Source organism: Psammomys obesus, unplaced genomic scaffold (genome assembly GCF_907164565.1).
Source record: "Psammomys obesus unplaced genomic scaffold, mPsaObe1.curated_primary_1811, whole genome shotgun sequence".
In the NCBI taxonomy this organism is placed as follows: Eukaryota; Metazoa; Chordata; class Mammalia; order Rodentia; family Muridae; genus Psammomys; species Psammomys obesus.
The window spans coordinates 20,488,687-20,505,452 of record NW_026585797.1 but is presented as its reverse complement, the minus strand read 5'-3'; the positions used below and the strand labels follow the sequence as shown (position 1 = coordinate 20,505,452).

General features: G+C 42.0%; 1 protein-coding gene across 8 annotated transcripts in view; it reads right to left on the bottom strand.

The window, feature by feature from the left end:
• Nucleotides 1-252: 252 nt before the first annotated feature.
• The window catches only part of Epb41l2 (erythrocyte membrane protein band 4.1 like 2), a 154,174-nt gene continuing 137,660 nt past the window's right edge, over nucleotides 253-16,766 (bottom strand). For all 8 annotated transcript variants that reach the window (XM_055599308.1, XM_055599309.1, XM_055599310.1 and 5 more), the window contains 4 exons: nucleotides 14,858-14,956; nucleotides 13,382-13,462; nucleotides 8,004-8,112; nucleotides 253-507 (listed from right to left, as the gene is read on the bottom strand). In XM_055599308.1, the coding sequence (XP_055455283.1) occupies nucleotides 8,005-8,112; nucleotides 13,382-13,462; nucleotides 14,858-14,956 (288 nt within the window). In that variant the 3' untranslated portion in view covers nucleotides 253-507; nucleotide 8,004. The remainder of the gene's footprint in view (nucleotides 508-8,003; nucleotides 8,113-13,381; nucleotides 13,463-14,857; nucleotides 14,957-16,766) is intronic.

The following is a 16,766-nucleotide window of genomic DNA, read 5'->3' as shown; positions in this document are numbered from 1 at the left end:
AGAATTCAATGGAAACAATCTTGAAGAATGAAAATCTCTATCTAAATTAGTCACAGAGTTTCCTTTCCACATAACAGCACCTGTTCAAGTGAACAGCACCTTACCAGCCTGGGCTGGCTTTGTTCACTGTCATTTGAGCAAATGAGTCATAAAAAAAGCAGGCAGGAAAGGGAAACAAATACAAAACCCTTAACAAAAAAACAAAAACAAAAACAAAAACAAACAAACCCAAAGAATTAAAAAAAATTAAAAGAAAGAAAGAAAGCGAAGGGGAAGAAAGAGTATTTAGAAGTGGTTATAAAACAAACAGTATATTAGAAATGTATGGGGACAGTATAGACCAGAGCTGTTAAGGTAAGGTTTGCTGTTGGCATTTAATTCTTCAGGCTTCTGGTCAGTTACCAGTTGAAGCACAAATTTGTTGGAGTAGTGGTGTGGCGTTAAGACTTGGAATGGTCAAAGTTCTTCAGATTCATGAAGCTGAATGTTGTCTTAAAAAACGACCTTCTAGGGAAAAAAAAAAAAATGACATAAGTCTTAAGTATTCCAAAACAGATGCTTAAAAGGAGTTATCAAAGTTTTCAATTGAGTAATCAATAGTTATCTGCTTACGTTAACAGGAAATAGTATGTTTACTAAAAATAAGCGTAAGAAACCTAGAAGACTTGAAATTCCTGGAAAATTGACAGAAAAGCGTACAAGAGAGACCACACTGCAAGATTTAGTTAACCCAAAAAGGACAATACGCACAGCCTAATGCCACCATGTCGGTAATCTGTGGTTGCAGGTACCTATAGCCAACTGTGGCCCAAGGACAGTACAGGGGAAAGTCAAAGACAAAGTCTGACACTGAGGACCTTTTAAGTAGCATGATGCTCTCTCACCCAGCCCCACCCAGCCTATGAGTCAAGAACCCTCTGTGCAGAACATCCATACTGGATATGACGCTTGCCTGTTCATCACTTAGCAGCTGTTTCGGTTATTAGGTCAAATGTCACAGTATCATGGTGGCTGCTGTCAAGTAATGCCTATTTTCCTTGCTAATGGTTCCAAAGTGCCTGAGTGGAGATGTTGACAATTCAGATTTGCTAAAAGTAAGTAACAGGCGGCTTCCCTTAACTGAAAAGGTAAAAGGGGGACAGCATATGGAGGGCTCACTACTATTTGGTTTCAGGCATCTAATGGAGTAGTAAAACATAGATCCTCTTCAGGTAAAGGGGACTGCTGTAAAAATAAAAGTTAGCGGATACGGGTTTTAAGCTAGCTGGGAAAGTCAGTCCATTTTTATTTCATTAAGATGAACAGACAGCTCTTTCAGGTGCTAGGAACAAGTGAAGAGCCACAGAAGGCAAACACTAGTAGGGTACTAAGATGGACTTGAAGATTTATGTAGGAGACAGAAGTGAGCAGAAGAATGGAGTGCTGAAGCCACACACACCAGTACAGGTAAGTATGGGCTCAAAAGGAATAAAGGTGAGATTATAGTGCCTGTTATGAGCCAAAAAAGCTGGGGGGGGGGCAGGGCAAGGAGTGATGTCTGTTGACAAAAAGATCACCTGGCAGTCAACTATAACAATCCAGATGAGCATGCAGAGCCAGGGAAAAGGAAATGGTGAGTCAAGGGCAAGGAGGTAGTCAGCCATGTAGGCCATACAGCCAGAGAAGATGGAGTTGTTTCTCCTTTGGCCCTGAGGAGGTCTGGCATAGCTGGGCTCACATTCTGAAGGAAAACCTTGCTGTAATTTCAGCACAGTAAGTGTATTAAAGGTGAAAGGGGCAGAGGCCACTCTGGTCAGCAGCACCCATAGATGAGGGCTGGATGAAGAAGCCGGCAAAGACCAGGTATCATGAGAGGGCTAAGACTCTGACTTGTGCTGCCACAGAATAAGGACCAATGACTGCCCAGTGGTGGTGAACGCCTTTAATTCCAGACTCAGGAGGCAGAGGCAGGTGGAGCTCTGTGATTCTAAAGCAAGCCTGGTCTACAGAGTGAGTTCCAGGCCAGACAAGGATACAATAGTGAAACCTTGTCACAAAACAAAACTAAAACAACTAAAAAGAAACTGTGGTTATATAATAGTACAAAGTCTGGAACCTAAAAAGAAGGACTGAGGCATAGAGCCTGTGTGAGCCACTGGGACCTGGAGATCAGGACCAGGAGACACAGAGTGGGTGTGAGGACCACAGACATGGATCTGTGAGTCAGCATAAAAGGATCCAAACAAAACCAACAAGGACAGGAAATGGAAAGTGAGCATCAGAGAAAAGGAAACGTTCAAGTCTTGGGGAAGCTGGCAGCCCACAATCAAAGGCCAAAACGCAGCAGAGGACAAAAAGTGACTCACTATCCCTGAGCTAGCAAGAGGTTTTTCAGATGCAACTATTTCATTTCAACTTGGCAAAAGTTCTGGCAAATGTATTAATTATAGAGGACAGTGAACATTAATGTTCTTTCCAGAAGATAAAAGTCCTAAAATAAACTGAGAATGCACACGGTATTGGTCAGATAAAAATTCTTATTTTGATAGGGGGAAAATACTCCCCATTATTCAGAAACAGCACAGATATTAAAAGCCCCTGATCATTCAGGGCAGGATGACTAATCCATCCACTGTTTCCCTGCTGTCTTCCTTAGGCTACTGCATTACTCATTAGCACTTCTGCTTCAGTCAAAGCAGGGCAATCAATGGAAGCGAAGTCTTGCAGGCCAGCAACCCCAAAGAGAAACGTGGGGGATGGTGAGCACGCAGTGGAGACTACCAATCAAACTGCTCTTGGGGGTTGGCTGTGACCTTTGGCCACACTTCCCATTCTTGCACTTGGACATCTACCATCTCCGCTCTGCCTGATGAGTACGGATCGATTCTTGAACTGTCCCACCTGTGTACTTTACATAGAAAACAAACCCCTTTGTCCACTGAAATAATGCTTTAGGTAACTTTATGAAGACTGGAAAGAAAACAAGGTCATGGACATTTGCTTGAGCTGAGAGTTGAAGAATAGAACTGCAGATACAATGATCACCTTGGACAAGTCTGAAAAGTCCTCTCGCTGAGCTCCTGCCATTTCCTGAAAAGGGAGTGTAGGGTACCACACCAGGGTCTGATGCAGCCTGTCAGGGCAGAGGAGCGCTGCCTCATGAAGAGGCTCGATGGCAGTTCTTTACGGTGCTTCATCCAGGGAAGGCACACCAACACACCCTCACTCCAAACACAGAAATTCAGTTCAAAGTTTGCTAGACTCAGAGCCACTTAAACGTGTGTCTGTGGAACAGTCCGTGTTAATAAGCTCCCAGGCTTTCTTGTCCTCGGACATCTGTTTGCCTTTCATGTGGCTGCAGCCATCTCCTCAGGACACAGAAGGGCGCCTGCATCCTTGTGACCCTGTCTGGTCCAACCTCATTTTGGCAGCCTTTGAGAAAAGAGTGACCTGCCAGTGATCTAATAGGCTTGTTTACCTGTTTCTTTTAAGGCTAACAATCATTTTGAAAGTTAGGATCTTTGTGGGGCAATTTACAAACAGCCTGTCACTCAGAACACCCGGACCTACCTGCAAATGCAGACATTATCAGCTAAGGAATACACAAAATTGAAAGATAATTCTATCTTTCACTCATTTAATTTCACAATTTTTCTTTTTCTACCTATACATTTCCCATCAAGTAGAAAAAGCAGATACAATAACTTCTTTTATCTTAGAAACTAGATTACTTAAACATGATTATTTTTTAATATGAAGCATTGGTTTTGTTTGTGCACTTGGCTTTATAACAAAGCTAAAAACTCAAGAGACTTTTGCCCAAAATGAATTTTTCTAGAATGGATCCAATTGTATCAGCAGGTGAAAATTGATTGGGAAGGTTCCTATGTGGGATCCTTCTGCAAAGGCCTGTAGGGTGCGGCATTCAAGTGGTTTATGCTAGCTCAGCCAAGTACAGACCAACTGGACTGGGCCTCAATGTCATCATCACAGATGACTCTAGGAACCAACAAAGGTCTCAATAAAAGCCACACATGGACTAAGTCCCCAGCAAGCAGTAGCTAATAATGTCATATTTTTTTACAGAGTCTTTCTATGTGGTGTTTCACTCCTTATTTTGCTTCCAAAATTGAATTGGATTCTACACTAAAATACAGAGGTGTCCGGTACATTTTCCATTTTAAATAATGCCTGAGCAACTATGGTTTCCCTGGGAGAGGTCACATCATTTAACGTAGTACTGTCAATCAATCGGCCATATACGTGGCTGATAAACACTACAGACAGTACAGACATGCTACTCAAGTACCCTATGCGAAGACCTTCCAAGGAACAGGCAACTAAGGTGGAAACATGAAGGGAAGCAAACTGGCAAATCCCTCCAGCTCTTCCGGGACCTGGATGAAAAAAATCTAATAATAATAATAATAATAATAATAATAATAATAATAATAATAATAATAGTGTACATATGCGGGTACTCACAAAGGCCAGAAGAGCAAGTTTGCACTGGATTCCCTGGTGCTGGAAACATAAGCAGCTACTCAACGTGGGTCCAGGGAACCAAATAGAAGTATAGTCACCAAATCATTTCTCCAGCCCCATTTTTCTTATACATAAGTAAACTGCTGGATAGCATTTGGAACAATAACAGTTTCACACTGTACCTTTTGTACTGGCTGGTTTTATGTCAATTTGACAGGAGCTAGAGTCATCAGAGAGGAAAGAGTCTCAATTGAGAAAATGCTTCCTTAAGATATGGCTGTAAGGCATTTTTCTCAATTAATGACCATTGGGGCAGGGCGCAATCCATTGTGAGTGGAGCCATCCCTGGGCTGTGGTCCTGGTTTCTAAAAGAAAGCAGGCTGAGCAAGTCATGAGGAGCAAGCCAGTAAGTAGCACCCGTCCATGGCCTCTGCATCAGCTCCTGCCTCTAGGTCCCTAACCTGTTTTGAGTTCCTACTCTGACTTCCTCTGATAATGAAGAATGCTGTGGAAGCATAAGTTGAATAAACTCTTTCCTTCCCAACTTGCTTTTTGGTCATGGTGTGTCATTGTAGCAATGTAGAAACACTAACCAAGACACCTTTATACATGATTTTCCCCAACATCTTAATATATGATTAAGATAATCCTCTGAATTAAGAAAGATAAGTTGTGCTATCCCACTGATCTGCCCAACATCATCTAGTTTTCTATCTGGCAATATTAAAACCTAATAGGTTTTGGAGTCTAAGGCATGAGTATTTCATGTATAAACTTATCAACGAAATACACCTCAAAAATAGACCAACATCACAGGCAACATAGTTGATTAATTTAAGCAACTGGATATTATTTTTTCTAAAAATTTAAATAATTCATTTATATACCCTGCATTGAAAAAAACATCTAAAATATAAAGCTGTTAGATAGAAGATCAATGCAGAAAGGGCAAAGGTATCTAGGTAAGATTTGTAAGACCGTAACTGATTAAAAATTATGTAATTTTACTGAAAGACATTTCATGATCATGAAGAGAAAGCTGCAATTCTCCCCATATGGACCTGGATAAAACAGATATAATTCCAATGACAACCTCATAGGTGTAGGGTTTCAAATGCTCACTGGTTGAGCATTTGCAAGGCCCTAGTTTGTTCTCCAACATTTAAAAATATAAAGGAAAAAGGGAGAGAAAAAAAAAAAAACTAAATACACAGAATTGAATTAGCAAGCTGACTTAGTATTCTATATGGCAATAAAGAATTAAGAATAAACAAAAATGAACAAAAGTGGGGGGCACACATCCTACACCTATCAAAACCCAGTATTGATGATTAAGACTGTGTGGCAACGAGGCACAAAAGCACACAAGCCAAAGGAAACTGACTGCCAGAAACACCCTTCCATGTAAGCAGCTGAGCTGTAACAGCGTAGCTGAAAGGGAAAGGACCAGCTACCCAGTAAACAATGCTGAAGAGCTGCCACTGCTTCTCAGCACACAGAAAAAGCAAGTGAACGATGCTTAATACATGCTATATGAATATTATTAATACTCCAAAGTATAAAAAAGGCATAAACCACAAGAAAAGCTTGCAAATTCAATCATTTAATAATTAAACACCATGACCATCATGATATTTGTTAACAAATAGTACCATAAAGAGTTAGGATTAGGAATCAGGAAATGGGCGCTGGAGTGCTAACTGAGTAGTTACAAGTGCTCACTGCCATTGCCATGGATAACTGCCAATGACTGTCTGGGGTCAAGTCCCAGCACCCACACAGTGGTTTATAACCATCTCTAACTCCAGCTTCAGGGGATTCAGAATCAGGATTCTTTTGCTTTCTGCAGGAACCAGGAATGCATGTGGTACAACATACAACTAGGCAAACAATCAGCCAATAAAAAAATAAATCTTTATAAAAAAATCAACAGAAAACAACTCAGATTTTTAAGAAGGTAAACACTCATTTCACAGAAATATTTTGAGTTTTCTCACTATTCCTATTTTTACAGAAAAAGTATGAATGGCAAAAAGATATCAATGGAAAGAACTGAAATTACAATCATAGCTATTTGTCATTTCTTGTCCCCTAAATTAGCAGAAAAAAACTCTCAGAGATGAGACTGCGAACTGTTAGGGTCTTCACTCTCTGCAGGTGGACCACGAAACTTGGTTTACTGTGCAAGGCAGAGGATAGAGGCTCCAACACCTTGCCATTCCTGGAGCTAGCCATTCTCTGACTGGTCAGAGGACAGACTATTAAAAAAGTAATCTTACTCTGTGCTCCTTATAATAAGACCTGTTTGGTAAAACCCAACAGACAATTATAACACTTACACGTTCCATCAGGAATTCCTTAGTCACCCCACAGAAGCAGCTATACGAACCACTTCCATACAAACAGTCATTTAAATGGCCTCATCTCTTGCGTCTAGTACGCAGCATGGTGGTCTGATGATAATGCAGTTACTGGTGTAACACCAGTGTTACTCCGTTCTAGACAGGCTCCTCACTCATAAATCTGACTGGCTTTTTAAAATATGTGATACTTCTCAAGAGGAGTATCAGCAAACATCTTGGAGTATTTAAGCAAACGTATTGCTTTTATTGTATCTATTTTGTGTGTGCACATATGTGTTTGTGTGAGTACCAGGGATGGACCTGAGGTGGTCTAGCAGGCAGCAGGAGCTCTCACGTGCTGAGCCTTCCCACTGGCCCTCACTAAATTCTTAAAGGTTGTTTAAAGATACAGACGTTTACCGTAAATACTAAATACTTTGAGATGGGCTTCGGCAAATTGTCTTCTATGAAATACATCAGCATTTAAATATGGATTCTCCCCATATCTCCCAAAACTTCCTAAAACAAATTTGTGCCACATGAGTGAACAAAAGTTCCACTAGCCGTTTAATTCTTACTAATTTAAGCGACAGAGGAAGGCAGAAGGTTTCTGCTTCACTTAGTGCTCACCTGTGTGATCTTCAGCCCACTTTCCCCTAGATGTATTTAAGTTCTCTTAATTACTCAATAGAGCTCCTGGTTTGTTGAGAATACGAACTCCTTTCTGATGATTATATTAAGCACCATTTATCATTACTCCCCCCCCCCACTTGGTCCAACTGAAACTTAAAACATTTAGGCAATGCAAGCATTATACTCATTACAGTTCCCTGTTTGATACACAATTTTTAACATACAGATGTGAGAGACTTGCCTTTCACACAAGATGAATCTCTAAGATAAAGGTAACAGCACCATTCTGCAATGGTCATCGTGAGTGTCAGTTAACGACATAGCACCTTAACACACTTGACAGAGAAGGAACATACATATCCATAGCAGCTGCTATGTAATGGCATCATCAGCACCAGCTAGACAAGACAGTGTACAGGCCCTGATCACACACCTTCAACAGCTTCGCCTGCAGATAACAAACTGAAGAAGAGCATTCAAACTGCAGAAGACAAAGACCCTGACATAAAGCACACAGCACAGGATCACAGAGCAGTCACAGGAGAGGCTTGGCGGCTTTCATACCTTATTCTTCTCCTTCTTCCAGCGGCTCTGTTTCTTTGTGCACTACTACCCTCGTGACGGACATGTCAGGGTGCTGCTCTCTGGCTTCCCTAATGGCCTGAGCCAGCGCCTACCAAGGTCAGAAGAACAAGCAATCATGAGCTGAGTATTTGGCTCAACATGGCAGAATACACACACCTTCATCAACCAGACACAAGCTCCAGCCACACTGCTCATGTCTTCATTTATAAGAACAGGACATTTGAATTTGTCCATTGCTCATTTCAGATAAAGCCTGCCGTTCCCTCCGCTTCCCGTCCTTCTGTGTGCCTTCAAGAGGTGAAGCATACAGGAGAAACACACTGCCTTCGAAGGCCAGGCTTGCACTCACTGTGCTATTAGAACATGGTTTTTCTCATAAATTCTTACCTGGAAGCTCAGACTAGTGCAAAGGCAATAAAGCTCATTTGAGGTTTAATGTAGGTATAATGAGGTATAAATGTAGGTAATGACGTCAACTGAAAGTCCAGTGCCTTAGGTATACGCTCAGGAGCAGTCATCACACAGGAGATGGGAACTCCATGTCATGGACCAGACCTCCGAATCCTGTCATCTAAGACTCTCAGTAATCGTCTGAAGTTGATACATTATACTAACACTACTAGGAAAAATACCTATAAGCCGATAGGGAACAGAACTACAGAGCAGCAACAGAAATAAAAACAACCATTAGGAGAAGAACAGACGGAATGATCTCCTGCGGGCCCCTTTCTGCAGCTGAGACCCAAAGTTAATGGCTTTCTCAACCCCAAGCAGCCAGCATCAGCGGCAAGTGAAGAGGACCCAGAGTGCCTATGTGCTGCCTCATGGTCCCTTCCATGGATGAGGAGGGGAGCGAGAATACCTCTCCTTCGTCACAGAGCACGCTATGTAACATGGAAAGATCCCATTTCTAAGAGGGAGGCATAGCTTTCTTTTTTCTTTTGTTTTTGTGTTTTTCTTATATTTTTTAATTTTTATTTTAATTTTTATTAATTAGTTTATTCACTTTGTATCCCCCCTCTAGCTCCCTTCCTCCTCCCCTCCCAATCCTACCCTCCTTTCCACCCATGTCCCTCTCCAAGCCCACTGAAAGGGGAGGTCCTGCTCTGCTTCCTTTTGATCCTAGTCTATCAGGTCTCATCAGGACTGGCTGCATTGTTTTCCTCTATGACCTGGTAAGGCTGCTCACCCATCAGGGGGAGGTGATCAAAGAGCAGGCCAATCAGTTCATGTCAGAGACAGTCCCTGTTCCCATTTCTAGGGCACCCACTTAGAGACTGAGCTGCTATGGGCTACATCTGTGCAGGGGTTCTAGGTTATCTCCATGAATGGTCCTTGGTTGGAGTATCAGTCTCAGAAAAGATCCCTGTGCCCAGATTTTTTGGTTTTGTTGTTCTCCTTGTAGAGCTCCTGTCCTCTCCAGGTCATACTATCTCCCCCTTCTCTCATAAGATTCCCTGCACTCTGCCCTAAGTTTGGCTATAAGTCTCAGCATCTGCTCTGATACCCTGCAGGGTAGAGCCTTTCAGAGGCCCTCTGTGGTAGGCTTCTGTCCTGTTCCGTTTCTCCTTCTGATGTCCATCCTCTTTGTCTTTCTGAACGGGGATTGAGGAACTTAGCCAGAGTCCTACTTCTTGATTAGTTTCTTTAGGTGTATAGATTTTAGTGTGTTTATCCTATATCATATATCTAATATCCACTTATGAGTGAGTATATACCCTGTGTGTCTTTCTGCTTCTGGGACACGTCACTTAGGATGATCTTTTCCAGTTCCCACCATTTGACTGCAAATTTCATGATTTCCTTGTTTTTAATTGCTGAGTAGTATTCCATTGTGTAGATGTACCACAATTTCTGTATCCATTCCTCAACTGAGGGGCATCTGGGTTGTTTCCAGCTTCTGGCTATTACCAATAAAGCTGCTACTAACATGGTTGAGCAAATGTCCTTGTTGTATACTTGAGCATCTTTTGGATATATGCCCAGGAGTGGTACAGCTGGATCTTGAGGAAACGCTATTCCTAATTGTCTGAGAAGTGCCAAAGTGATTGTCCAAGTTTACATTCCCACCAGCAATGGAGGATTCCCCTTTCTCCACATCCTCTCCAGCATGTGTTGTCATTTGAGTTTTTAATCTTAGCCATTCTGATGGGTATAAGGTGAAATCTCAGGGTTGTTTTGATTTGCATTTCCCTGATGACTAAGGACACTGAACAATTCTTTTAAGTGTTTCTCTGCCATTCAATATTTCTCTATTGAGAATTCTGTTTAGCTCTGTACCCCATTTTTTAATTGGATTACTTGATTTGTTGCTGTTTAACTTCTTGAGTTCTTCATATATTCTGGATATTAGCCCTCTGTCAGATAGAGGGTTGGTGAAGATCCCTTCCCAATCTGTAGGCAGTCATTTTGCTCTGACGACAGTGTCCTTTGCTTTACAGAAGCTTTTCAGTTTCATGAGGTCCCATTTATTGATTGTTGAACATAGCTTTCTTAATTACTGCCAATTTTATTTGCAAAGAAGTTTTGGAGGAAAAATAAAGAAAAAAATAAAAACCGCAGAAGAACCAAGTCAAGGAAAGATTCCTAAGAAGAACATCAAATTCTTCTGGGATATAGGTCACCCATCGCATAAGAAAGCCTATACTCAGGAACAGCAGGAAGCAGTGCAATGTTCCTTTAGCTCTGGTGCCTGTGTGGGGTAAATGCTTCACTGGGTCACATTATCATTTCTATCTGCCCTAAGTTAGGGTACATACCCTGAAGCTCTGTTCAGTAAACCTAGGTAAATCTACAAAGTAAAGGGGAAGAGGAAGAACCATAATCAACACCTCATACATCTTCATTTCTTTAATTTTATGTGTACAGTTGTTCTGCATGAAAGTATGCCTGTGTACCAAGTGTGCTAGTGTTCATGGAGGCCAGAGCAGGGTGCAAGGTCTCCTAGAAGCAGTTACAGATGGTTGTGATCTGCCATGTGGGTGCTGAGAAGCAAGCCCCGGTCCTCTGGAAAAAAAGTCAGCATCTCTTAACCACTGAGCCAAATCTCCAGCCTGTATATGAAATTATGCTTGTAATCCTTTCATTCTTTATCAGCTTAAACTAAATGTCAGGATTGGAAGGGTATGAGGGTGGGGCTACAGCTGGGATACAAAGTGAATAAATTGTAATAAATAAATTATAAAAAAGAGACTAAATACAGTAACATGTTAGTAAGATATTAATATGGCAGTAATTAAGACCGTGAGAAAAAATCACATCGTCAAATCGCAACGAAGAACCTGTGAGCGGAGTCTCAGCACAGTCAGGTCAGTTTTGAAGTTCTAGGGCTCCTTCTACTCTAGTCTCCTGAGAGGTGACCTAGGCCAACAGGCGTGCACCGCCACACCAGGCTGACAACTACTTTCACTAGAAAAAGTATGCTCAGAAGAGTAAATATGACTCATTCATTCCTGGGATGAACCAGAGAATCACGACCAGCAGAGAACAGAGACTTGCTGATCTGCCTTGTATAAGAGTGAGCCTTTCAAATCATCAACACGAGGCATTTTTTTCTGTGTCTCACTCAAATTGAGGGATAGCCCATTACTGTGATTCCTTTGAACATAAAAAAAAGAAGCAGAAAAGATGTGAATGCTGTTAGGGTCGCTATGCAATCAGCGTCAGTTTTTGGCAAGGAAGCAGTTTCTTCATTTAATTTTACACAGTTCCAATGGCATAGCTTTATGAAGAAAGGGCCCGCATGAGTTTCTGTGACAAAGGTGCACACCGGACCTCACTTTAATAGTGCTGCAGCACACAGGAGACCATATGTTCCCACATCAACAGTTAAGGATACCAGGTCATCCTATTTAATTAGAATTGTTATTTTAGGATCCATAGGTTTCATATCTGTTATTTGTATTTGCCTTTTATAAGCAATGTTACATAAACCTGAGTTTTCAAGGCAAACAGGTTAAAAGGTGAAACACAGAAAGTGAAACCTGAGAGCTACCCAGCTGGGAAAAGTTATTATAAAGCATGGAAGGGTGTCCATTCTTGGGGAGTAGGTTAAAGAAGCAATGGCTGGGAAGATACCTCAACTTTCATTTCCTCCTCTTAGAATGCGGTAGGAACTTAATGAACACTTCTTGACCCAGAATGCCAGAGGAAGAGTAGGAGTTAGATACCCACCTGCCACTCAGGGGAAGTCCAGACCCCAGCGGGCAGCAGCAGAACAAACCCAGTGCACGGGAAACCAGAGGTGTCAGTGCCACAGACAGCGCTTTCCCACAGGAAGTGGACTAGTCACCTCCTAGGAACCCCCCACTCTAAGTTCAAACCCTAGCAACAGAGCAACTTTATCTCTAACCCTCAGAAAAGAAAATCAAATCAACAAGCAAAGAAACAAATCCCCCAAATTATAAAACATGTAATTAAAATACCACGCTTACAAATTCGCAACACACCATCCTCTCTGGCCTCGCTGTGTTTCTCAAGAAAGCAGTTCTAACAGCTCTGGCACAGCACAAGGCGCAAGGCTGTGTCTATCAAATACTTCTCTTCCTTTCTTAAGTTGTAAAGAAAAATACTTTGCTTTCTTTTGTAAAAATCAGTTAAAAAAAGAAAACAAGAGAGCTAGAGAAAGAAAGGAAGAAAAGGATGGGAGATGGAGGAGGAAGGAAGAGGAGGAAGTGGAAGGAAGAAAAAAGGAAGGGAGAGAGGCAGGGAGGGAAAGAAGGAAGGAAGGAAGAAGGGGAGAAAAGAAGGGAGGATGGGAAGGATCAAGGGAGGGAGGAAAGAAGAAAGTGAGGGAGGAGGAAGGAAGAAGAGGAGGAGAAAAGAAGGAAGAGACTCTTCTCACCACACAGGACGGCAGTCTAAAATCAAGCATCAAGCAGACCCACTCATTACCTGTCTATAATTAAGCATTGCACTTAGCTTAACCTGCAAACAGAATCAGTATAAATATTAATCTTAAAAGAAACATTAATGTTTTCTTCCCTCCACTACCTCAAATTATGATAGGGAAAAATCCTTAGTAATCAACAGGCCAACTTTTCTTACACTACAAAATCACTTGCAAATTTTCGACAACTAGGCATAAGAAACCTTGGTGGCTTTTATTTGCTTTTTGTTTTGGGGGGAAGAATTGTCATTACTCGTCATTAGTTTTAAGACAGGCCAATGTGAATCCCTAGTGGTTATCAGCAGTCCCCACTCCCTTGCATTTTAATCACATTTGTGCCAGCATGCTTTACAGCTCACAGGACGGCACAGCAGGCTTCAAAAGTCTTTCCACCATAAGTAGGGAACTGGCCTCCGTTCCGGAAGTACCAGTAGGTGACTGACACAGATGTGACGGCAAAGGCCCTTACCTGATCGTGATCCAGGGCTGCGTCTCCTGTGATCACAATGCGTTTCTCAATTCTTGTTTCAGATATTCCACCTTTCACAGTCTAAGGTCAGAAAAAGAAGAAAAAACAGGGACTAGAGCTTGCAGGCAGAGAACAAAGGCGAAGCCCGGCTTCTACCTGGTGATGGATCATCTTAGACTCGGGCGCTCGACATTTTCTATTAACACAGAGTCCTATTGTTAGTGCTCCAGCATCCACACATGTGCTGTGACTGACAGCAGCCCTTAAGATACCAGGATTCTACTGAGATTAAAGCGAAACAGATGCCATTTAAAAACCTAAGTAGCTCCATTGGGATAATCTATCACAATCCCAAAGTTTCTCCCCAGTTAGTTAGCCAATTTTTGAAAAGGAGAGTAGAGAGAAGAAATACCTGTTTGGCATCCGTAGAGTTACATTTTAGATTTAGGAAATTATTTGATACTATAGTTTTGACGCTTGATTCCAGCTATACAAATTCATTTTGTGAGTTCACTTATTTGATTTAAGGTAAGAAAAACAATGGGATTTTCATTAAAGGTTGAGCTAACAGCTGTTTCTGTGTGTGGTTGGGCACGTTGGACACAGAACACATGTGCACAGGCTGTGCAGAGACCTGGCTGCATCGGCTCCCTCATGCTGGTGATCCTGAGACCCTTGAAAAGGAGCACAGCCAATACCAGAGTCCTGAGACAGCACACAGGCAACCTCTACAGCTTCATTGTCTACACGCTGACTTACAAACAGCAGCACTGAACTAAGAAATAAAGCTTATCACCAGCTTTATCAGCGAGTATCTGTTACAAGCACCAACCCACCTTGCATTTTTTAATTTACAAAATTTCTTGCTAGTTTGATTTTTTTTAAATTATCGTCCAAAACATGGGGTGGAAAGTGTATAATGTATACCTTTAAGACCATTAAGCACTAATCCAATGTGAAAATAGAAGCAAAATGAAATACTGGAAAATCAGACTGAATTACACTGGCATGCATCAGCATCAGCTGGAAGCTCCCTCCTGGGTTTCAAGAGGGCTGATGTGAGTCATGACCTTTAAGACACCCAGGCCCCAGGTGCAGCGGATGCTGTCAATGCAAGCACTACACGGGTGGTATGGTATTAAGTGTTTAGAAAAGGCTCCAGGTAAAGGTCTCAAATCAATATACTAGAACTTTAAATGAGAGAAGTCCCACAATTATATTAAAGTACTTCTTTAGTCTATGTAGCTGTCTTAAAAATAGCTAGTCGTATTTTTACCCCCTTGTACTTTACAAAACTGCAATTTGGTTTGAAACACATGTGTCATTACAGCCTAATTTTTTTGGCTACTTTAAGAAAGACATTTAGTCCACTAGCACTGTCTGTGTCTTAAAAGTGTGTATAGGAACAAAGAAATGATATGGAAAAGGTCTGTTAGCTGTGTACCATCCTCTCCCTAGGTCCCCCTAGAGCTTTACCTTGGTGATGTGTGTGGTTGTCGTTGTTGACGCAGACTCAGATGTGATGGTTTGTGCGGTCAGTAACGTGCCCGAATCACCACCAGCCCCGCCATCAATCTTTGGATAGGTGGAGGAAAAATACAAAGCAATGCTTAACTTCCATCATGTCGGAAAAGACCCCCCACTGAGTATGCATCTTCTAGGAGCTCCACAACTGGCAGCAGGTACCATCTGCCTAGGTTCTGCATGGTGGAGCAGAGGTTCGCGGTCCAGACAGTGCTGTGAAAAACAGTGAATGCACAGACACAAACCCCGCGGCAGAGAGGAGAATGGAGTACAAGTTGGGACTTTAAGTCATACAAGAGTAAAGAACATCTGGAGAAGCTGGAAAAGGAGCCGAGAGCCGGTGAAGATGTTTCCACAGTGACCAGAACTACTGGCTTTGCTATTGTGTTGAAGCACAGGTAGGTAAAAATAGCAAACATTTTCAGATTACTAACAGAACCTGATGAGGACAAACTGAACTTGAATGATTCTGTTATTTGGTTATCACTAATCTATTCTGTAAAACTTACACAGTTCTTATAATGGTTGATAGCTCATGAGTATATACATATATGACTGCACATATGAGTGCACATATTGTATATGTGGGTATGTTCCATGTATGTCATATACTTATACATATATGTATATACATATATATACATATACATATAGATATATATATATATATGCCATTGTATATACTTTAAAAGAAGCTACTTTTATTTATTTGCTTTAACGCTGGAAGAGGCACAAGATTCTAAAATTTGCCAGGAAAAATAACAAAGCAAATTAATAGCTTAGTTATGTTAGGACTGCCAACACAGCTGCCAATTTCCTGACATGAACAAAGGAATCTTCTCTCAAACTTGCCTCAGACACCGGAGCTTCTTTCTGAGGGAGTGTACTGCAGCACAGACCTGAAAGCAATGTTCTCACAAGCCTGCCCATGATAAGAAACCTGTCTGCTCTTATGTGGGCTTTGTGCATACACATGTATCACATCCTTGAAACTGTTTGAGAAACGTTGCATACATGTACACAGTCATTCTTGAAGTATTTCGGGACCCGACAGTCTTCTCTACACTGCAATCCTATCAGAGGTGAACTATTTACTCTACATCTTCAAAGAGGTCCACTTTGAAATGGTGAAGCACTTTTGTTACATTTTATTTGATTCTGTGTGCATATGAGCCTGTTGTGGGGCCCAGAGGACAGCTGTCTTCCTCAACTGCTCACCACTTTGTTTTTCAGGCAGAGTCTCTCACTGAACCTGAGCCAATTCACATTTGGCTGCACAGCCCCTGGATCTCCATCCCAGCACTGGACTCACAGCCATGCCCACTCCCAGCTTTGAACAGGGATCTGAACTGGGGCTCTCACGCTCGTGTGGCAAACACTTCACTGTAAACTAAAGCAGTCTTCTCCAGCCTTCTTACCTGAGCATCTCTGTAGAACCAGTGTCTGCAGAGCTGGAACTAAGTGTGCATTTCCCTTAGCTACTCTGACACTGTTACATGAAGTCACCCCGTGTGTCAGGGGGAATAAGCCGGAGCAGGGGAGGCTTAAGGCACTCCCAATCTACACAACACCTAGAAAGCTTGGCAAGGCCGCCGGCGTCTTGTGCTGCTTGCCTTAACTAAGCACTTGGACGGCTCTCCTATATAAGTCCTAGGTCACTATCTGCTCCTCCTCTCTAATTGAGGTAATCCTTTCTCCAGCTGCCAGGACTGAACTTCGAGCTTCCCTCTACCTCCAGTCCTGGACTCAGCCATTTGACTATAGCCCTGTCTACATCTAAGGGAGCAACAGGGAAGTCACACTGGCGGGGCCCTAACAAAGTGCGGAGAGCTGTGTCAAAACCAGAACAAGGGAAGACACG